The sequence below is a fragment of the Mustela putorius genome, unplaced genomic scaffold, assembly GCF_011764305.1.
Source record: "Mustela putorius furo isolate JIRA1106 unplaced genomic scaffold, ASM1176430v1.1 tig00000596_pilon_pilon_pilon, whole genome shotgun sequence".
NCBI classification, from domain to species: Eukaryota; Metazoa; Chordata; class Mammalia; order Carnivora; family Mustelidae; genus Mustela; species Mustela putorius.
Genome location: NW_025421428.1, coordinates 3332378 through 3356207, shown reverse-complemented (window position 1 = coordinate 3356207; position 23830 = coordinate 3332378). Strand labels below are relative to the sequence as shown.

Here is a 23830-nt window from a genome sequence, read left to right as displayed (position 1 = left end):
AGAGAGAGAGAGAGGAGGAAGCAGGCTCCCTGCTGAGCAGAGAGCTGGATGAGGGACTTGATCCCAGGACCCTGGGATCATAACCTGAGCTGAAGGCAGAGGCTTTAACCCACTGAGCCACCCAGGCGCCCCAATTGTGTGCTTTTTAAAGTGCAAGATGTAATGGGTGTTCTTAGATAGCTACTTTGTAAAACTACTTTGTTTTTACTCATAGTTTTTGGCCTCCCATTTTTGGCCTTTTTATTCAAACACTATAATATTATCTTCTTTCTATCTTCCAGAAAGGTAGAGAGGAGATTGAAGTATTAGGAAAAGAAAAAGAAAAAGACTTTCTTATAAGCAGCTTCTACTCTCCTACTTAGAAAAATCATATTCACTCAGCAAAATCCCTAGCCCTTATTAGCCAGTGGTGAATTGAGATTCAGAGTGAATTGAGATTCAGGCTGCACATGGAAGTCAGCTGGAGGGCTTTTAGAACTATCTAAAACTCAGGCCTTACCCCTAGAGGTTATTCTGATGGTAGCCAGCCTTGAGAACCAGGGTCTGGGGATCAAACCCCACGTTGGGCTCCCTGCTCAGCGAGGTGTCTGCTTCTCCCTCTGCCTCTGCTCGCCTTCCCCTTTCCCCTTCTCCTCCTTTTGCCCCTCCTCCCCCTGCTAGTGCTCCCCCCCTCAAATAAATCTTTTTTTTTTTTTTAAAGCATAGGTTTTTGAAATTATGTACACATACCTTAGTGATCACACAGAGTAAAGCAGTGGTGGACCCATGATTAGAACACAGACCTCTTCCCTCTTCTTTTCATAACCCCTCAGTACCTCCTGTTGTGCTGTTTCCTTAACTCTTCACAGAAATCTCAACAACTGATTTCTGTGGTTGGTATTCTGCTGATTTTGCATATAATCACAGATGATGTCAAAGCACTTAGAAATTCCGCAGAGCTGTATAATAGATTAGAGCAGAAAAGGATTTGGGGGGATGACACAATGAACCCAGAAGCTGAAACACAAAGAGGTGAGGTGACCTGCTGAGTTCTCACGGAGTTGGAGGTAGAGGCAGGGCCTCGAGCCCCAGACCTTGACACTCAGGTCAGGATCTAAACCACCTCTTTAGTCAGTATAACCTAAGACCACTGACCTCAATGAACAGCACACTGCTTCTCACCACCTCCTTCCCAGCCATTTCCCATCCTTGTCCAGTCTCTCCTTTTTCAGGATTCCCGCACTGGCCAGCCTGCTCACAATACCTCCTTCCGTCCTTGGCCAGTCTCTGCCCTCTGTTCGCTCTCAAGCACCCTTCCTCATTCCTTCATGTCTTCCCGCTAAGGTTTCCCTTTCCCACCCTCCTAACTGCCATTTCTGCACTTGGGTACCTCTCTTCTGGAGGAGGAGGCATGATCACAGTTGTGTTTAAATTCCAACTGGTCACAGGGAGATGTGAGCAGACTTGTTGAAGGCGGGGCCTGCATAGGACCCTATAGTGGGCACAAAGCAGGGCTCTGATGGATCAGTGGGACCCCTGGGGGGTAGCCTCTACCATGAAGTACTCAAGTGACCTGTAACAAATCGGCTTGCTTCTCTGGGCCTCTTCTGTAATGCAGGGATACTAAACTATCTGTTCTCCAAGTGTCTTTCAGTTCTTATGTCCTACAACTCTGCGATACATAAAAAGGCTCTTATCAAAAACTCATTCATTTAAATTCATTGACAGGAGGCCTAATTCAAGATTGTTAATATACAAAAGAAAGCAAATAGAGATGTAATATTGAATTTTCTAATTTTTTTGGCTTTTACCAGTTGGGAACAGAATGCTCAAAAAAGCCAGGTAGAATATGCTTTGGCTCTGTGAAGTTAAAGTAGGTTGGATAAAGTCCAAAAGTAACTGTGTAGTACTTATTCATGTGAAAAAATCTTTGCCTTCAAATATTCTCTCTCCTGACTTAAAAAAAAAAATGCCTGCATACAGTTTCTGTATTCAGGGGGTCTCTTTCCTGTAGTTAGCTTTTTACAACCTCTCTGTTGTATCCGTAAGAAAAGAAAAAAGGATTTCATTTCTCTCCTTCTCTCTGAACAAAATGCCTTTGGGGAAGATTGCTGTCTTTGGCAGCAGGCAAAGGGCTTCTCGAAAGGAACATTTCTGTTCCATGGTTGAAACAGTCACCATGGCAACCAGTCATCAAGGCTCCAGCAACTTTTCATAGACATTCTCCACTCAGGAGGCCTTTTTCCATTCTGTTGACAGAGTATTTGCATCTGTGAGCAAGAGTTCTCTGCTCCTGGTGATACTCACCCATTCAATTAGGGAGATGTCCAGATGTCATTTTACAGTTCCAGTTTGTCTTATAGTCTGTTGTTAATTGTTAATTTTGTGAAGAATGGGACTAAATTTTTGTAAACCAGAGATTTTATGATATCTTTAATTATTACAGTAACTAGTACAAACAAAACATCTAATAGGGTCTGCCCCAATAGGTATGATTGGGAAAAAGAGATCCCCTGCCACCTCAATAACTCACATAAAAGCTCCCATTTAACTAATTCTCATTCCTTCAGGTGAAATCAGTTTATCTTCCCACTATGAAGCTGTCTCCCCAGTTTCTTCCTTTAATCCTAACATCTTCCAGGCTCCACTCTCAAATGTCCAGCCTTCTCTCAAGCATCTTGAGATGAAGCTGGAACCTGAAACTCAAGCTTTGCAGAACCGCCCTCGCTCTGCCCCCATCTCTGGTCTTCAGCCCCTGACCTGCCAGCTTACCCCTTTTAAATCTTCTAATTCCACTTAATGGCAGCACTAACCTCTGTCTCTTAAAACAAAGCCTCAGAATTATAAAGGTAGACTTGAAACACAAGTTTATACTTCTTCACAGTTTATTTTACCAAGAAAATGAACTCCAGAAAGGGAAAACAATAGGTAGAAATGTCTCAGCAGAACTGGGGTAAAACTCAATTTTCCTGATTCCCCTGTTCACTGGCTTTTTTTTTTTTTCTGCTCTTATCAGAAAAAAACAAAAACAAAAACACACCAAATCTCTCATTTTACCGCCTTTGCCTTTTTCCTTAGCTTCCTCCTGAGCACTATTCCTAGATGGAGGATAGTCCTTAAAACATTTTTTTTTAATAAAGTATCTATTGTGGAAAATTTAGAAAGTATAGAAAAGCATGGAAAAGAAAAGAGATAAATCACTTACGAAGAGAGTAGCTGCTAACATTTTCGGGTATTTCCTTCAAGCTTTTTCCTAAACATGCTTATTGAGTCGCTTTTGAATATAGAACAAATTTTCTTTTTCAAGTGTGCTGCATTAGAAAAAGAACTGGAGGGAGACAAACCATAAGTGACTCTTAACCTCACAAAACAAACTGAGGGTTGCCGGGGGGAGGGGGTTTGGGAGAAGGGGGTGGGATTATGGACATTGGGGAGGGTATGTGATTTGGTGAGTGCTGTGAAGTGTGTAAACCTGGTGATTCACAGACCTGTACCCCTGGGGATAAAAATATATGTTTATAAAAAATAAAAAATTTAAAAAAAAAAAAAAGGAACTGGAATGAGAATCAAGAGATTTATGCAGCTCTGAGGTGAACTAGTCATGTGACCTTGACAAGTACCTTACTGTCATCCTCAGTTTCCTCAACTACTTTGTTAAAAGCTTGGGCTGAATAACCTCTACAGGTCCATTTAAAGTATTGGTCAAGGGACACCTGGGTGGCTCAGTTAAGTGTACACCTTCAGCTCTGGTCATGATCTCAGCATTCTGGGATCAAGCCTCACGTCTGTCTCCCTGCTTGGTGGGAAGACTGCTTTCCCTCTCTCACTTCCCCTGCTTGGGTTCCTGACCTTGCTTTCTCTCTCTCTGTCAAATAAATAAATAAAGTCTTAAAAAAAAAATAGAGATTAAGAGTCACTTATGGTTTGTCTCCCTCCCAATCCCATCTTGTTTCATTTATTCTTCTCCTACCCACTTAAGCCCCCATGTTGCATCACCACTTCCTCATATCAGGGAGATCATATGATAGTTGTCTTTCTCTGCTTGAAGGGGGTGGGATTATGGACATTGGGGAGGGTATGTGCTTTGGTGAGTGCTGTGAAGTGTGTAAACCTGGTGATTCACAGACCTGTACCCCTGGGGATAAAAATATATGTTCATAAAAAATAAAAAATTAATTAAAAAAATTTAAAAAAAATAAATCTTAAAAAAAAATAAAATAAAATGTACTGGGGACTCAAATAAATAAATAAATAAATAAATAAAGTATCAGTCAAGAGGTGCCTGGGTGGCACATTTGGTTAAGGGTCTGACTCTTGGTTTTGGCTCAGGTCATGATCTCAGGGTCATGACCTTAGGGTAGTGAGATAGAGCCCCGCATTGGCCTCCATACTCAGTGCAGAGTATGCTTGGGGTTCTCTCACTCCTTCGCCCTCTGCTCACGCTCACTCTCTAAATAAAGTATTGGTCAAGTGAGCAAAAAGTTAGAATAGATAACTCTAAGATCTCTTACAACACTAACATTTAGAGGTTGCAATGCCTGTATTATAGTGAGGCAAGTAAGGGCAGACACAAATTAAAAATTAAAACCTAATAAAAATATATGTTTATAAAAAATAAAAAATTTTAAAAAAATTAAAACCTAAAGAATCTTGTCCACTTATTAATTCCATTTCCGATCTCTCATTTATTTTAGCTACAAGCCCAGCAAAGAAGAATCATCATCTGGGTCTTCCCATGCAGTGATGGATATCTCTTTGCCTACCGGAATCAATGCAAACGCAGAAGATTTAAGAGTTGTAAATGTTCTCTTTTACATATTATTATGGATGCTTGGTTTTCTTTATTACACTCTTTTACAGATAAAGCTATTTCCTTTCATTTTAACATATTTTATAATTTATTAAATTATATATACAACTCTGTGTATAATATATATAATAAAATATAATGTATTTTAATATATCACTTTCATAGAATCACCTAGAATATTCTTTCCAAATCAATAATCTACCTAAGTTTTAATTTTCCAAAGTAAAGTGGGTGCATATACTTGCATGGTCTGAACAAAATGTAAATGCATAGGATTACATGTTCAGACTTTTTCAAGAGGAGGAGCTGCTCTTCAACTTTTTTGAATAGTGGATTACTTCCCCACGTCTAACATCCCAATATGGGGTGAATGCATTTAAACAAAATGATCAACTTAAAAAAAAATCGTGAAATTAAATCCAAACTTTCTCTTTCCTCTCCCAGCTTGTGGAAGGGGTAGATCAGCTACTAACTGATTATCAAATCAAAGATGAACATATTATTCTGCAACTGAATTCGGTAAGTTCCACCTCCCATCAATCCCCATTTCCAATCACTATTCAAAATTTTCAGGCCAAAATGTTGAGTTTCTTCTCCCATAATTTGCTCAAACCTTGTAATTGTCAGATTCCTTCTGATGAGTTCCTTTGTGTTCGATTCCGGATATTTGAACTTTTTCAAGTTGGGTTTCTGAGTCCTGCTACTTTCACGGTGTATGAATACCACAGACCAGGTAATCAACTATACTCTAAAATTTCTTCGGAGAACTACTTTGCCTTCATTACAGTATCCATTGCATCTCTCCTTTTTTGAGAAGCTCATGTACCCCCTATTTCTTTAATCCTCCCAGAATCAACACAGTGTTGGGTATATGACTTGTTTAATAAATGTTGAATCAATGATCCTACATTTGATCACTGAGCTTTTTCTGCGAATACTAAGTAATCAGAGAGCTCTTTGGTTCACAAGACAGACAACTCCATTTTAGGCAGTTCTACTTGTTTAAAAAATTCTAAGAATGAACCAAAGTCTCACACCCATTCATTCTAGTTTTATCTTCCAAAATCACATGGAACATACTTGGCCCCTCTTCTTCTATTCTCCTAAACAATTACAGCTCTTTCTGCAGACTCTTGTGTAACAAAATTTACTTCCTCTCATTCATGGAAGTGTCAAATATTTTAATTCTAAGAAATAATATTGAACAGTAAAATTTCAAGCACAGAAGGGGAAATCATTTTGAAGGAGAGTAAAGGGACATGCGTCAGGAGAGACAATGCATAGTTTAATCTCCTTGCATCTAAGTTACAAAAAGAAATTTTGGAATAAGTCATCTCCAAAACCCCATGGGAGAGGCTCACTGATCCATAAATGTGTTGTGTGTTAATCAAGTCACCTCTCCTAACTATGCTTTCATTGCCACAGATAAACAATGCACCATGTTTTATAGTCCATCCCATGCCAATCTTCAGCAAGTCTGTGAAGGAGTAACGTGCAAATGCGTAGAAGGTAAACTTCACTTAACATGTTCAGACTGCATGCTTGTTTAAAGCAGGACTCATAATTCAGGACTAATCTGGCAGAAGCTATTTGACAAACTTGTACCTCAGAAGAAGACATCTCAGCTGACTGAAAGCTGGTTGATTGAATACTGTAAAACTACTTTTCAACAACTTCTGAACACCCTGGTAGTTTCTACTGTACAGATATGGAGAAACACCTGCTAGACAATTTGTTGGATATCAGAGGAATAACAGGATGTGAAATTCTTGCTTTTCACCTTGTCTTTTTAATGAAATAGGACCACAGCTTAAGAGAACAGAGGCTCAGGACTGAGCCACTAGCCCTATTCTTTTTCTTTTTCCTTAACACTCAGTGACATCTCTGTTTATTGTCCAGTTCCCTTCAGTCTTCTGTAAATCCTTTCCCTTGGTCAAGGAAAGGACCCAAAACTCAATAATCATCAACTGACTCCATGAGGGTCTGGGTTGGTTTGGGATTTATTTTGTTTTTCAAAAAATTTAATATCTATAAGAGGTACTTATTGTACCATTTTATAGCTCTAAATCAGTCCAGTTATCATTTTGGTTCCTTCAAGAGACTTTTAATTATACTCAAAATGGGAAAATTTCCTCCTTTCTTTAATGAAAGCATATACATTTCAAAAGAACTGAATTGAATTTGGAGTGACTACCCATTCTAAGCCTCATGTCCCAGATTTTGTTTTTGTTTATTTCATTTTGGTTTTGCTTTATATAATGTCTCACTTTATGGAAAAGGGAAAAAATGGTATTTATAAGATCATACTGGATTGCCAGGGCTTGTGAAAACTGTGTTTACTGCCAAAGGGAGTGCCTGCCTCTTTACGTTAACCTAACTTTTACCATTTTTCACAAAATCCAGCTGACTGTGGACAAATGCAGGCAGAATTGGATCTGACAATCTCTCCAGATACTAGAAAAGAAGCAGCATGTAAACCAGACATTGCCTATGGTAAGTTCAAAGTTTTGTATAGAGTTCCGTTAAACAAAGTTTTATGAATATATGATCCATTAGAGAGCAACAACTTTTTATAGTGACTATTTGGATACTACATTCTATGTTCCCTTGAAGGAAAATGTCAATTTTCAGCATTAACAAGCAAAATTATCTATCCTTCAGTAAAGAAATGTAACTTTCATTTAAAACGACAGGAGTGACGTACACACCCAGCCAGGATACTTTGCGCTATTAGATCCCATCAAATTAAACAGAGAGAACTTTTGAGAAGCCCTGAAGGTATAAGATTTCACTATTCTTCCAGTCAGAGGCAGACACAAAGATGGTTTGGGGGCTTAGAATTTTTTTTTTCAAACTCCCTTCAAAGACAAGGTAAAAATATCAATACTAAATCATTTAAAATATATACAGAATTGCAGTGTTCTGCTTCAAAAGGAGCATCTCCTTCTGGATGTCCAGAGCTCAGAGCTATGTCAAATGCCCAGGACAGTTGTGGTCTTCTCTTACGTTCAGAGAATTAGCTCCTTTATTTCTGTGTGTGTGTGTGTGTGTGTGTGTGTGTGTGTAAGTTCCATATATATATATATATATATATATATATATATAATTTTAAATTCAATTAGCCAACTTATAGTACATCATTGGTTTCAGATGTAATGCTCAATAATTCATCAGTTTCATATACAACACCCAGTGCTCATCACATCATGTGCCCTCCTTAATGCCCATCACCCAGTGACCCCATGCCCCCAGCCACCACCCCTCCAGCAACCCTCAGTTTTTTTCCTAGAGTTAAGAGTCCCTCATGGTTTTTCCTCCTTCTCTGATGACTTCCCATTCTATTTTCCCCCCCTTTCCCTACGATCCTCTGCCCTACTTTTTATGTTCCACATATGAGAGAAACCATATCAAAATTGGTTTCTAATGTTTATTTCTGGCTTCTTTTTTTTTTTTTGAAAGAGAGAAAGAGAGCATATTGTACACTATCTCAAACGTGTGGGGGGGGATATTATCTCAGTACAGTTAATTCAGCACTGTGTGTTTACTGACTGCTTTCTTATATCGTTTCTCATTGGAATCCCATAAGACCTGTTTGAGGTAACAGAGAATTATCTGTATTTTGCCAGTGAATAAACTAAGTTTCAGGGAGATTGAATAATTTGTTCAAAGTCATGTAGGAATTAAGTAGTAAAACTAGGATGCATCCTGCTCTTCAGTATTATTTCCATTATATTACACTGATCTCGCTTACTGGAAATACAGCCATCAGAATAAATTGGGGATGATTTATAGTCTTTCTTTCCATAGAATTCATCTTGATTTTTTTGTGTATTTTTTTAAATTTATTTTTTATTTATTTTCAGCATAACAGTATTCATTGTTTTTGTACCACACCCAGTGCTCCATGCAATCTGTGCCCTCTCTAATACCCACCACCTTGTTCCCCTAACCTCCCACCCCCACCACCACTTAAAACCCCTCAGATTGTTTATCAGAGTCCATAGTCTCATGGTTCACCTCCCCTTCCAATTCCCCCCAACTCCCTTCTCTCTAACTCCCCATGTCCACCATGCTATTTGTTATGCTCCACAAATAAGTGAAACCATATGATAATTGACTCTCTCTGCTTGACTTATTTCACTCAACATAATCTCCTCCAGTCCTGTCCATGTTGCTACAAAAGTTGGGTATTCATCCTTTCTGATGGAGGCATAATACTCCATAGTGTATATGGACCACATCTTCCTTATCCATTCGTCTGTTGAAGGACATCTTGGTTCTTTCCACAGTTTGGCAACCGTGGCCATTGCTGCTATAAACATTGGAGTACAGATGGCCCTTCTTCATCTTGATTTTTTAAAAAAAGATTTTACTGGGGTGCCTGGGTGGCTCAGTGGGTTGAGCCTCTGCCTTCAGCTCAGGTCATGGTCTCAGAGTCCTGGGATTGAGCCCCACATTCGGCTTTCTGCTCAGTGGGGAGCCTTCTTCACCCTCTCTCTCTCTCTCTCTCTCTGCCTGCCTCTCTACCTACTTGTGATCTTTCTTTCTGTCAAATAAATAAATAAAATCTTTTAAAAAAGATTTTACTTATGCATTTGAGAGAGTGAGCAAAAGAGAGAGCATGGGTAGGGGTGGGGTATTGTTGTTGGAGTAGCAGAGGCAGAGGGAGAAGCTGACTCCCTGCTGAGCAGGGAACCCAGTGTGGGGCTTGATTCCACAACCCTGAGATCATGACCTTAGCCAGAGGCAGATGCTTATCCGATGAAGCCATTCAGGCATCCCAAATTCAGGATATTTCAAAATTTGTTTTAAGCTACTAATTCAGTTGGCCTTTGGTTCTGGCACAGTGAGCTCCTTCATTCATCTAGCTAGCTGGAATCTCAAAAACGGGCAAACCTTTTGGGTCATTCACTTCAACTCTACCAAAGCAAAAATGAAAGGATCTTTTCTCAGATACATAGAAGGGATCGGTCCCTTCAAGCTGCTCATTCCAAACCTGAGATCAAATACCATGGGTTAAAAATTGATGCCTGAATGAAGAGAAAACAGGATAAAGAATGTCTCGTGTCAGATAGCTACCAATCCCAGCAAAGATGAGTCAGAAAACCAAATCCTATCAAAATCCAAAGATCAGAGCCATTGGAGGTATCCAAACAATCCAGGCAAGGGAACAGGAGGCCCACAGGACAGGCCTGAATGATAGATAAAGGCCCCTCTGTGGACAAATGGAAAAGGAAGGGGCCCTTCCACATTCCCCATGGGCATGACTCCACTAATCTTAAAGGATCAAAATCTGAACTTTACATTTAACAAAGACATATCTTGTTTGTTTAGTGTGCTTCTCTCTTTTAATTTAATGCTGCTCTTATCCTAATCCTCCTGTTCTACAACAGTGGCTAGGGCTAATGATTCTTAGCAGAATAAACCATTAGTCATGATCAGTAGAATCAGATTGGGAGTACTTAGGAAGGCTTTTTGGAAGAAATGAGATTTACCTCAGGGAGCTCATAAGAGTTTGCTATGCCTCATTTCTCATTTGTTTGACAAACTCTGGCTTCTACTGGACATGGCATTAGCGATATTAAGCATGAATTCTTGTGTTGTTTCTCCTACCAGTTTATAAAGTTCGTCTCACTTCTATCACTGAAGAAAATGTCTTCATTAAGTACACTGCAACCCTCCTGGATATCTACAAAGCTGGTGAGCATTCTTTCATTCATTCTTTCACTCAACAAATATTTAGTACTTACTATGTGCCATTAATGAGGCGTTATATTGATAGACTAGGCATTGTATTAGACACAGAGGATACAACTCGTATAACACAGCCAGAGTTCTTGCCTTATTAACATTTATAGTCTGTTCAAGGAGACATGTTCAGAAAGAAAGAGAGACAGAAAGAAAGAAAGAAAGACAGACAATGAACAAATAATTCTAAATCATAACAAGTACTATATCTGAGACATGTAATTAATGTGGGAAACTCCTTCAGTGTGATAACAGATGGCGTCTTTTGGGAGTGATATTAGGAGTTAGCCATTCTTAAAGGGGTGTAGTGAAGAGCGAAACAAATATACAACCGCCCTGAGATAGCAAGTAACCTGGCACCATCAGGGAGCTGAAGAACCCCAGCAGGGGTCAGAGGCAGGAAGACACTAGTGTGAGGTGAAGCTGAGAGGTAGGCAGGAGCTGGGTCATACAAGCATTTATAACACATGACAAGATATTTAGATTTAGATATTCTAGAAGTCCAAAGGGAAGCTAACAAAAGGTTTGAGGTAGGCAAACAAGATGATTTGATTTATGGTTTTAAAAGATCATTCTGGCTTCTTTTGTGGGAGTGATCGAGAGTAGAAACAGGGAAACCAGTTAAGAGTGTCAATGAAGTACAAAGCTGTGGGTTAGATGCCATGTGAGGATAAATGAGACATTTAATAACTAATACAATAAAATGAATTCACATGTAAAAAAAATATAAAACATTTTAAAATTGTTCCCTTTTATTCTCTAATTAAACTAAGTTATAAATATTATAAAACTTCTTGTAAAATTATATAGTCACACAAATGGTTCATTAAATAATTCTAATAATTCCAAATAAGTTTTAGTTTTAGACATTGTCAGTCTTATTTTGCTTGACTCACTACAGGATTGCCCCTGTCTGAGCTCTGATTTGACAATAAGGAACCACATCAAACCTCCAACTATATCTTTATCGAATTGATAGTCTTTACAAAACCTATAATCTCAATAAGTAATACCTCCTAATAGCAAAGGTACTATCTGTGGCCCTGAAGTCTCTCTCAGCTTCTATTCAATTGGTAGTAATTGCATTCAAAATGTTTCTAGTCCTCCGGAACTCTATGACATTTTTATGTATTCAGTGTATCTCTATTTATCAGCTAAGTCATGACAACAATTTATTGAATTTTTGAAATTTGAAAATTTATTGAATATTTGGTTTTCCTTTCTTATTTTTATTCCCCTTTAACCCTGAGAGTTTTACAAACATCATAGACAAAGTTTTAGGATTCACAATTTTTTTAAAAAACTTAAAAGTTCATCCTATTTTTTACTTTTGCCATTAAAACAAAAATATTTTCATATAACCCTTAAGTGGTTTGATTTTGTTTTATATCAAATTTATAATCATTTTTTATCTTGCTAAAAGCTTGTTCCACTTTCATAGTTTCCTTTATTTTTATACAACTTCACTATTTATTCTCTAATCTGTGAGCTTATTAAAGTTGATATATATTTTATTGAACATCTGAAGACTGTATTGACATAATTGCTAGACTATCATGAGCAAGTCACCAAAAAGCATATCTATCCACTTTGTAAATATTTGCCTCTATACCACAATATCTATCAAAGTGAACCAATCAGGCTTGACATGATTTCCAAACTGTCTTTGTGATTCTAGCACTACCAGCTGCCTGTCCAAATTCCAATATTTTTCCAATTTTCATTATTGCAATTTTTTCATTATTGAAATTTTTAAAGCTTTTCCTATTATTACTTAATTCTGCCTAGATACACAGAACACTAAACTTACAAAGAAGTAGTTACAGTGAAATGATCTGGCTTGGCTCCTATCTTTGTGGTATCCAGAGACACTTGATACCTGCTTGATAGGTAATTCAGTCAACGCCTAATTGAACAGCTGGGAACTTCAGAACTTTTGCTGAAACTGGACTCTTCCCTGGCAATCTGTTTGTACCAATACAGTGTTCACATAAGTATTCCTCATTGACTCCTTTTCTCTCCAACAGCTTGATATGTTGTTCAGTTGTTCTTTCCAGTACCTTGAAATCAGCAAAACCCATTAAATGGTCTTCAAAGTCCCCAATTTTTTATTTTACATTATTTTAAACACTTTTTATATTCATTGATTTTTTTCAATAATGGTTGAACTTTTAGCACCTTATTTATATTTTCCAAAAAGTTGTGTTCTCAGTGCTCGCTTCAGCAGCTCATATACCAAAAAGTTGTATTCTCATTTCACTAGGTATAAATTTTGCAATAAGTAGGAGTGTAAACCTAAATTGCAACTTTATGTTTATATTAATTTTCTTCTCTTTTGAAATTCTATCAAGTCTTTCAAGTATGAAAATGCTTCATCATTTTTAGCCATAGACTAATAATACTTTCCAAATCTTGATTGGCTTGATCGATACTCTCATAAAAATGTGTTTCTGGTTTTTATTATTTTCAAATGTTTTACTGTTTGAAATTGATTTGTGGTGTTAACCTGTTTTTTTCTCATTGATGATCACAAATTTTCTGAATCATAGTTGTCATTCTGATGAAAATATGTGTTTAGCACTCTGATCTTTTTGCCATCTAACTTTGAATGCCATTTGCACCCAGCTTTCACATTATAAGTAAGAATAAACCATTCCTATTTTTACTGAAATAATCAAGTATTCTTCATTCCAGAAATACAAGTTATTTGTCTTATTTTCTCCTAATTCTTACATAGTATCAGAAGACATCCCAGGCTGTTCTGAATGTTGGGCAGCATGAGATGATTCCTAAGCTGTAGTTCTTTATCAATATCACTTCTTCTTTGTTCTCCTGTCCATTCAGATTTATGACATTTAAAAGGAAATGTTAGAAATGTTTGTATACTTTATTACCTCTTCATTCCAGGTGTTCCTTTTTTAATTGTATACATTTCAAATTTATATAACTATCAGAACACCACACATTTACCACTTACCCAAAAATTGCTGCACATGAACAATAAGCCAAGCTAAAAGCTAAGCTATTTAGAATAGAGGGCAAATAGGCAGTTCAAGGATAATGATAAACTGGTGTTTCCCTTAAAATACAGGGTGTTCTGAGTGACAATATAAATGGGGAAAAAAAAAGATCAATGATTGTGACAGCTGAGGTTAATTAATTATTCCCTCTTCTGGATATACTTGAGACATTTTTTTAAGATTATTTATTTATTTATTTGACAGAGAGAGATCACAAGTAGGCAGAGAGGCAGGCAGAGAGAGAGGAGGAAGCAGGACTCGATCCCAGGACCCTGAGATCACGACCCAAGCTGAAGGCAGCAGCATAACCCACTGAGCCACCCAGGCGCCCCTACTTGAGACATTTTATAACAAAACGTTTTTTAAAATAATGATAAGGCCTGGGCAGCCACACTTCTTACCATGACAGGGGCTGAACTGGTAAACAGTGCTGGGAATGCTGCTTAGATATTGCTGCCAGGGGAAGTCATGTCCTGAAGGTCATCAGGAGAGTGTAAGAAAACCAGCTGCAACTGATGTGTGCATGCTTATTAAATATCACTAATTAAAGCTTACCATATATGCAGTTACTATGAAGCATATGTCCAGAACTTTTTCAGGATTCAATAATTAGGATCACTCTGTCCGAGTCAAATAACTGATCATCAGTCCTGAATCTATAGCAACGAGTCAGACCCAGTCCCTGCCTCAAGAAGTTTCCTGCCTAGCTGAAGACAGATAAATGGAATAAAACATTGTGATAGAAATTCAAGTATAAGGGGAGTGGAGGAGACAGAGAGATATTTATGACAAAGAACACCCAGGAGTATATACTGGATACCTCGAGAATTGAAGATGTGTTTCCAGATGGGTAGAAATGCAACAGGACAGCATGGGAAGGAATGCATTCCATGTAAGGGAGCCACCTTTTTGACTACCCTGAGTTCTTTGAGAATCGCAAAGTTATCCTCTTTCAAACCCTCCAGAGTCTTTCACATGTCTTGTACTTCTCTACAAAACTATCCATTGCCAGCTGCCAAATACTTTTTGATTTTACTATATAACAAGTGGACATTAATGTTGTTCAACCATAGAGAAGTTCTTTTCATTCCTGGTTCTAAAGAAGGATGGGTCTGAGCCTCATTTGTCCAGGGCCACACAGCTGGCAAATGACCGAGAGCCTGATTCCAGAGCCTTAACCATATGGACATTGTCACTCTCCAATAGCCACTTATATTACATTTATACTCAGTAATTAGCCACGAGGAACTGGAATTGTTAAGAGTTTATGCTCGTGACACCGTAACATGAATGTGATAATCTTACCTGTGTGCCTCTCAGGTGAAGCTGTTGCAGAGAAGGACTCTGAAGTCACCTTCATTAAAAAGGCCACGTGTACCAACGCTGATCTGGAGAAAGGAAGACAGTATTTAATTATGGGTAAAGAAGCCCTCCAGATAAAATACAATTTCAGTTTCAGGTAAGTCATTTTGGAGTTCCTGATCTTTCCTTCAAAACTAGGTGTCTTTTATTCTTAACTACACGTTTCTTATGTGTCAGGCTATTAACCAACAAACCATTAGAAGCCTAAACGCAATAATGTCAATTTACACTTGATCTTAGCCATAAGGCCAAGAATCAGTGAAACAATGGGAATTTAAAACAAAGAGCCACGTAAAAACCATGAGGGCAACTGATCCCTCACTGACCGATAAACCAAGTGAGGACCCAGGTCTGAGGGTGCCTCTGAAGGTGCTCACCCAATAATAAGGGGGGTTACTTACTGCCCCTCAGTAAGTTCTCAGACTGTTCTCTTTGTAAAGAGAGAAATGTTTAAATACTCATTTTATTGTCTCTTTTTAAAAAATAGATCTTGAGGGGCACCTGGGTGCTCAGTTGGTTGGTCCCAGGTCCTTAGGGTTGGGCCTGCTTCAGGCTCCCTGCTGGGTGGGGAGACTGCTTCTCCCTCTCCCTCTGCTGCTCTGCCTGCTTGTATTCTCTTGCTCTCTGTCAAATAAATAAATAAATATTTTTAAAAATAAATAATAGTTCTTGAAATAGATACTATTCCTGCCTTTAATCGTGGGAGCCCTCAAGTGGCTTCCTGAGATTTGGGGGTTTGTGGTCCTTCCCAGGGGGAGGCCCGTGCAGCAGAGCCTGGCTGACAGCATGGCCTCCTGGGGCCTGGACAGCCTGAGCAGGCTGAGCTCTGTGGAATTCAGCTCTTCTCTGTCTGTGGCCATCACCACAGCCATTTCACTGTCGTTTTTTCTTGGCAGGTACATCTACCCTTTAGATTCCTCAACCTGGATTGAATATTGGCCTACAAACACCACATGCCCCTTGTGCTCAGAATTCGTGGAGAAATTGGATAAGTTTGCTGAAGACATCTTTTTAAATGAATGTGAAAACGCCTGAAGAGGTTTAACCATGCACAGTTTTCACTGTGGACTCCTGTTGTTGAAGTGTCTTCCTTTCCTTTCTTTCTTTTTTTAAACATTCACAGCTGGTCTTATTTGGAAAGCTCGCTTTACTTAGGATTAGTGGCACTTGCTTTTATTAAAGAACGATTTTAAGAACTGTAACTTTCTGAAATACTGTGGCCTTGGGGGGCATGGACACAAGTACTCCTGCCAAGGTTATCAGACACCAGAAGCAATAAAAATTGGAGCGCCTCCCAAAACCTGCCACTCAGGAATGTTTGCTGGGGACGAAAGAATAGCCCCATTGAAACGTAGTATCTTACAATAACAATGGCCTTTGCTTGAAAGAAAATACCAAGGAACAGAATATTGATCGTTAAACCCTGACTTTGCTTTCAAAATGTGCAAAAAACAAAAAAGCATGTTGTTTTATGCTAGGGCTGCTTCAAACGCACAGTCAGGCAAATTGAAAGGTGGATAGAAGCAGCGACGGAGACCTGGGAAGACCTAATGTCAGAGCCTTCAGCAAACTGGGAAGGTAGGAGCCTCTGCACTGGTTATCTCCCCTCCCAGTGTCCATTCCTTGCCTTCATGGGGATCCCACTCCTCCCTGCCCCTCCCTCCCAGCACTCAGTCCTTTCCCCCAGCGACGTGCTCTTGCCAGGAGTTGCTCCCCTGGAAGGCAAACCTTAATGCTTGCAACCCAGGGAAGAGAAACCGAGTGGGAATCAAGAGACCTTTCCTCTAGCCCTCACCAGGTCTCTGAGCCCATCTGAACTTTGGAAAAGAAGATTTGCAATAGGACGTTCATTTTTAAATGACATTTTGTAAGCACTTTAGACCTCATGAATTTTCACCTAGATTCCCATTTAATGTCTCAAGGACCTCACAAGGTGCAGGGATTCTTATGAACCTCACTTTAAGGATGAGGACATTGAAACTTGGAAGAGTCAAGCCATTTTTCCAGCCTAGTAAAGGGCAGAGTTGGAGACCAAACCCCACTTCCTCTCAGTCCACACACATCCTTCGTCCACATCATTACACCAGTACGTTGCTTGTGAGGTTTAATTTTCTAAGACCAATGTGGGATGCGGCTGGAGTTTCTTAGGTAGAGTTTAACAAGGTGCACCGAAATCTCACAAGAAAACATGAAGATAAACTCTGGATATAGTACTGATGGTGACTAAAATGCATTCCCGTCTTGAAAAAGCTGCATTTTACCACTTGGGTGAAATGACATAAGGTTTACAATGTGCCTTGTAGGTAATAATATTTTCCACTTCCAGGAGCTAAGAATTTATTTTTGTTAATGACCGAGCTCACATTGTAGGGACTCCCTTGGCAAAAACAACCCATGTGTCAAATATGCCTTAATTGTGCCAGCAAGGGTGAGGTGCCCCTCCAGAGCAGACCTGAAGCATCTCCTGTCACCTTCTAGCTGAATGCAGGGCTGGGAGGCACCAAAGTCTCTGAGCTGTGGAGCTTTCCAACATCAAACCAAGTCTTTCTGAGTTAGCCTGGTACCATTTACAAATCCACCAGATCCTCTTCCGCTCACTCTTGTGCATTTTAACGTGCTTCTTTAGCGAGGCTTTCACAACCCTCCAAACAGTCTGGGGTCCCCCCTGAACCCTGCATTTCCCTTCCAAGTCACTTGCAACTACTTCTTTAAGCACGTACAAGTGTTTATTTAGTGTGCAGCTTCCTAGCACCCCTATAAGCTCTGCATGGGCAAGTCCGGATCTGTTCTGTTCACCACAATCTCCGCTGTGGTGAGCAATGCTGGGCACATGGCAGGGACTCATTAAGTGTTTGTGGATTCCACTGAGAATGGGGCATCAGAAGGTCCAAGTCCAGTCTTGACTTTGCCCCCGCAGGGGCTTGGGGCAAGCCTCTTCATCTCTTTGGTGGCTTGTCAAACAAGAAGTTGAATAGTCAAAGGCCTTTCTATAGCTCTTAAGAAGATATTTTATAATCTTACATTGCGAAACAGAAAACAGAACCACATGGCATTGAAGAAGGGCGTGTGTTTTTTTCCTATGAGTATGAGGGGAGCTCGGCGAAGGGCATGAGTGCAAGAATGGGGCGGGGGGCTTCCTGAGGCCCTCCTGAAGAAGGGAGTGCAGGATTCACGTAGGTAGAGGGAGGCAGGAGGATCTTTGTGGTTGAAGGGAAAAGCATAGGCAGGTTTCCACTGGGGTAGTAAGAAGATTTAGGAGCTACAAAGGAAGCCTACTCATTGAATAGACATACATTTAATTTTTTAAGTTTTTATTTTAATTCCAGTGAGTTAACATACAGTGTTGTATTAGTTTCAGCTGTATGATAGAGTGATTCAGCTATAGGTTTAACGTGTATTGGGGAAAAAAATACAACTAGCACCTCAAAGCTGTGATATACAATTTTCTTTGAAAATAAATGTATTTATCAAAAAGTCTATTTAAGGAAAAGTTTTAAGTAAACAAAAGTATAGGTTGTTCTTAGGTCAAAAAATCATGAGCTTGGCATGTACAAGACTGATGTTTAGGAAACTCTGTCTTCAGAAAATATGTGGAATTGACAATGAATTAAGCTTAAGGCAGGCGACCTCACTCCATATTTCTCAGTGAGGGATTCTGAGCCAAAGTCATGTTCAGTCTTACTTTCCATCCTCCGTGATGCTAGTTTATTCAGCAACATCCAACAAATATGTCTTGATTTAGTAACTGTAGGCCAAGGCTAATTCTAGGCACTTGGTACCCAGATTCCCACCCTTATGGAACTTAGATTCCAGCTGGGGAGACACACCATGAACAATAAAGACAGTAATTATGTATCTGACCCTGACTGTTAGAAGGTGATAGAGCTTGGGGAAAAGAAGAGGAAAGCAGAGTAAGGGTGCTGGGGAGTGATCAAGGGAGGGGTTGCAGGGTTTTGTTTGTTTTGTTTTTTTTTTTTTTAACTTTAAAAACCTTATTATATTTTATTTTTTTATTATGTTCCGTTAGCCACCATACAGTCCATTATGAGATCACGACCCATACCCTTCACCAGTTTTAAATAGAGTGATCTGGTCAGAGTAGGTTTCAAAGTGATACCTGAGCAGAGACTTGGAGGTGGCGAAAGAAGGAGCCATGTGGTCACCTATGGGATGAGTGTTCCAGGCAGAGGGAGCTCCAAATCCCCACACCTGAAGCAGGAGCAAGCCTGGTGTCTTATGGGAAGAGCCAGGAGGCTGGTGTAATAGAGGTAGAATGAGTAACCAGGGAGGGAGGTGGAGAGAGGAAGCCAGGGAGGGCATAGGGAAAAGATCCCGCAGATCATGGAAGTGTAATAGCTTTATTCAGAGGGAAGGGGGAGCCGTTGCAAGGTTTTGAGCAGAGGGGTGACAGCAGGAGTAAATTTACAGTGCAGTAAATTTACTGCAGTAAATAAGGCAAGAGATGTGGCGAGTGAACAAAGCAGAGCTTATTGGCTCTTCAGTGAAAGAGAACGAATCCCAAGGGAACCACAGAGCTTCTCAAGAAAGGATGAGAGAGAGGAATTCTTACAGGATTTGGGCTTGTGATGGATTCCTTTAGGGAAGGTTTAAGGAAGCAGGGCTTTGCTGTGGATTGGAGGCTCTCAGGAAGTAGGAGTCATCCTATGAATGAGTATCTGAATTCTTACCTAACTTGAAGGAAAAGAAGTTACAGTCACTCACATTAGCCAGGAAAGGGGGCGTGTTTGATCGTTTTTGTGGTTTGGATAATGTTCTTATTTTCTACTCAAACATGATTATGGAAAAGTCTCTTTTTTTTCTCATCCTGCACCATTGTGTCTGATGTGATGTCTTTGTGTTCCATGATGTCACCACAGCCTGACTCTGAATACCAACCAGGTCAACTCCTAGGGTCACCAAGCCTGGCTCCCAGACTAACACCCAGTTATCTTCTCTCTCACAGGCCCTTTTTTCCTAGAACACGTACATACACAAGCAAGGCACAGATTTACATCCAATTTCAGAAGCCCTGTGAAAGTCTTCGTGTGGGCCTGAGGACAGCCTCAGGAGCTGGGCCGCCACATTGGAGAGATTCCCACAGACACGAGGCAGCTCTGCGTCACGTGTCCACAGCTTTCCCTATTCCTGAAACAAATTGATTCTGCACGCTCAGTGCAATGTGAGGCCCGTGTCACCAGGGACATGATCTTTCACTTTGATTGGGAGGTTGAAATATCCCTTCACGGTTCTGAATCAGAAAGGAATTGCGAAGGAAGAGAAGAACGAATAGAGGAGAGAGGGTGAGGGAGAGGAGGGAGGGAGGGGCTGGTTTTAAGACCAGATGAGAACTCCATTTCTAAGAACCTTCTGGATTCTTCTCAGCTGGCAGGGTCCCCACCCTGACAGACATGTTGGCAGAAGCAGATCTGTTCCTTGGAACACAGTGTCTGCTCCTTCACTGTTTCCATCATTATAATCAGATATGTGTGCATGACACACACAATCATGAATTATATGATCCCGAAATGTCCAAACCTAGCGTTCCTCTCATCCAATTCTTTTCTTTTCACCTGGGAAAACGGGCCCAGAGGAGCAGCCAGCCGGTGGTCAGAACCCCATTAAGTGGAAGGGCTGGGCCATGAGCCCGAGGCATCTGACTCTTAGCCCAGCGTTCTTTCCATCGCGCAAATGAGAGGAGGTTACAGAGAAATCGATTTTGGCTCCGTCCAAAGAAGCATTTTCTTAGAGCCAGAGCTGTTCAAAGACAGAGGAGGCCGTGTGGGAGGGACCAAGTGCCTGATCCCTAGCCCCTTCCAGGAGTGGTACAGGAGACTCTCAGTGTGGGAGGTTTGCCCCGATGATGTCCAATGTGCCTTCAGGTCTGAGAGGACAGTAAGAGAAACAAAAATGTCCTCTTTACTTCCTTAAGCCCCGTCTTCACATTTGAAAAGTGGGGAGGGCTAATAATTCCCACTTTAGAGGATTTCTGTGAGACTTAAGTGAGATAATACAGATCTTGCATATTAACTGATGGGCATGGTGCCTGGCATGGCAAATGTTACCTGGTTAATAATACAGCCTTGGCACACAACGGATGATGAACTTAACACATTTCTTCCCTGGCATCATGCAGACTGCATCACGTGGCGTACCTGTCGACCTTTCACAACCCTGTGGTGATGGTCATCATTCTCACGTTCAAGAAGGAAACAGCTGAGGATCTGGACAGTTAACTTGCCCTAGGTCACACGCCTTCACAAGTGGAAGGGCATCTTTTGGACCTGGGGGCCCAGGCTCCTAGCCTCTGAGCAGGGTGTCCTCCTCACATACTGGAAGGGCAATACATTGCCACTGTGTAATCTTGGCAAACTTCTGCCTCCCTGGGCTTCAGTGCCGCCCTCACCCAGAGTGTGTTCTGTTAGATGCTCTCTAAGGTCCCCCCGGCCCCGCCACGGTAGGAGACAGGTGGGGCGGAGTGCGGCCAACGAGGGCTCTGCGTACAGGGCACGGGGGCAGTGGAAACACAGGATGTGCCAAAGTGAAGCGAGGCAGCACCAGAGAAAAATTCCGCATAATGCGTCCTGAGATCATTTTCCACATGGACACAACACAATTTGAAGAACTTTCAATCGGCAGGTGCCCCCACCTCCCCTCAAAGGACTCGAATTCTTCAGTAGAGTTGACGTGAACCTCCTATGTAGAATCATAATATACAGAAGTTTAAAGACCTCCTGGAGGGGTGGCGAGGTGGTTCAGTCTTGATCTCGTTTCCTAGAGATCATCTAATCAACCTCTCCCAATTTCACGGATGAGGACACAGGCCAGGAAGGAGCAGGGCCTCGTCAGATCTCCCACAGGGGAATCAAGGCCAGAACCTTGTATTAGCACCCGGTGCCTCCTCCCACCAGCTGGGCCTAACAGGCAAACAGAGACCAGAGCCCCAGGTGGGGTCCAGGGCTACCATTTTCAGCAGGTGAGATGGGAGAAGTCAGAACTATCCTAGAAAGAGGGTTTTCCATTTGGCTAACATTCGGGTTGTTGGGTGCATGTGTGTTTTATGCATTTTGTGTTGGTGTTTTAGGGGTGGGAGATGGAAAGGGGGATTGGTTGAAGCTGACCGGGGCCAGAGAGATCAGAGCTGAGGAAAGAATTATTTGGTCTAATAATTTTTTTTTCCAAATAGAGAATCTTTCAGAAATTAGATCCAGGACTGAACTTGAATTCTCTCTGAGAACAGAGGAAGAGAAAGGAGCTATGCCCAGAGTAGGAGGAGAAAGTAGAAAGGAAGGTTCCTGGATCCGCTGGGGCCTTGGGGCAGGGTCATCATCCAACCCTCATCCTGCCATCTCCTTCACGGCTAAAGGCGAAAGGCCAAAGTGTGGCCTGCTCCTTAATTTAATGCTGAGTGTGGAAATCAAAAACGGCTCTTTGGTTTGGCTGCAGAGTGTGTGTGTGTGTGTGTGTGTGTGTGTGTGTGTGTGTGTAAGAGACAGGATTTATTACTATGGGGAAGTGATATGGTGAAGAAGTAATTGTTTGTGACCTTGGGAATATTCTTGAACCTCAGCAAGCCTCTCAGTTGGCCCCTCTATGAAGACAGAGTAGCATCATCCCCCTTGGAGGGTGGCAAGGGTTAGAAGTTAGAAATAGTAGCCAAATTTCAGCCCAGGGCGCACAGTCTGTGGTGGCCAATGGCAACCAGGCTGGCTGTGGGATTTCTACCTCTCAGACCTCTCTGTGCCTCAGTTCTCTCTTTTGGAAATGAGGTGAGACTCTCCGAGCTCAATTTACAGGGTTGTTGCAGGATGAAATAAGATCAAACACATGAAAGGACTTTTAAGCTGTAGAATTCTGGACAGATATGGAAAATAGCATTCATAACTGAAAGCTTTTTTGTGCTCAGATACCACCGGCAGAGACTGCCTAATAAGCTTTTATAAGACTGGCAAGGGGTCCACTATCTTTAAAAGCGGTCTGCCTCGGATTTTCCCATATTCCTATGAGGCTTCCTTCCTTTGATCCTGGAGACTGTCAGTCTCAGAGCCATGCTTCACCAAGTGCAGTCCCCTGAACAGCAGCTTCCCCGTCTAACATCACCCGTTAGAAGTGCAAATTCTCGGGCCGCACCTGGACCTACTGAACAGAAACTCTGAGTGGAGCCCAGAAACCTGTATTTTAAAAAGCTCTCCAGGAAAAGCATGGACACATCAAAGTTGAAGAAGTATTGTTTTGGAGCTTGGGGAAGTAGAGATTCCGATTCTTTAGGTCTGGAGGGCTTGAGAGTCTGCATCTCCCAGACGATGCCCTGAGTGTGGGTTCTCAGACATAACAAGGTTCAAGAGTGTCCTACAAAGTCAGGATTTTTGCATGAATGGAAGTAACGCCTTAATAACCAACATCTTAGTTAAGAGTAATTGTGCACAGGTCTTGGGTTGTGGGAATGGGTTGCAGAAAAGGCTGAGGGATTCTGGGAGCAAGAAAAACGTGAGGTGGCAATGAGAGAGAGAAAGAGAAAAAGAGAAAGTAGGAGATCACCGAAGGAGAAGTAGGCAGCCCTTGGAGGATGTGCTCAGGGCAGATCTGGGCATTTATTAAATCCATTCACTCACTAAGTGTTGTCTCTGTGTTGGGCACGCTCTGTATTTTTCACACTCATCAGCTCACTGAATCCACTAACAACCCAGTGAGGCTGGTACTATTTCCATTTTACAGCGGAGTAAACTGAGGAACAGAGAGGTTAAGTAATTTGCCCAAGATCACTCAGCTAGTAAGTGCTGGAGCCAGGATTTAGAACGGAGGCAGCGGGACTCATTAGCAGTAGACTATTCTACCTCAGATATGGTTTCCGCCACCAGGAAGCTTACAGTCCCCTGAGGATTACAGGCTACGACTAATAATGGCCAACCCTATT

The 23830-nt window shown here is 41.1% G+C and overlaps 1 protein-coding gene across 2 annotated transcripts in view; it reads left to right on the top strand.

Annotated features, from left to right (window-relative positions):
- Positions 1–16121, top strand: part of C5 (complement C5) — a 108710-nt gene extending 92589 nt beyond the window's left edge. For both annotated transcript variants that reach the window (XM_045082333.1, XM_004775601.2), the window contains 8 exons: positions 4674–4776; positions 5234–5308; positions 5417–5522; positions 6215–6298; positions 7193–7282; positions 10406–10489; positions 14878–15016; positions 15816–16121. In XM_045082333.1, the coding sequence (XP_044938268.1) occupies positions 4674–4776; positions 5234–5308; positions 5417–5522; positions 6215–6298; positions 7193–7282; positions 10406–10489; positions 14878–15016; positions 15816–15954 (820 nt within the window). In that variant the 3' untranslated portion in view covers positions 15955–16121. The remainder of the gene's footprint in view (positions 1–4673; positions 4777–5233; positions 5309–5416; positions 5523–6214; positions 6299–7192; positions 7283–10405; positions 10490–14877; positions 15017–15815) is intronic.
- The last annotated feature ends 7709 nt before the right edge of the window (positions 16122–23830 follow it).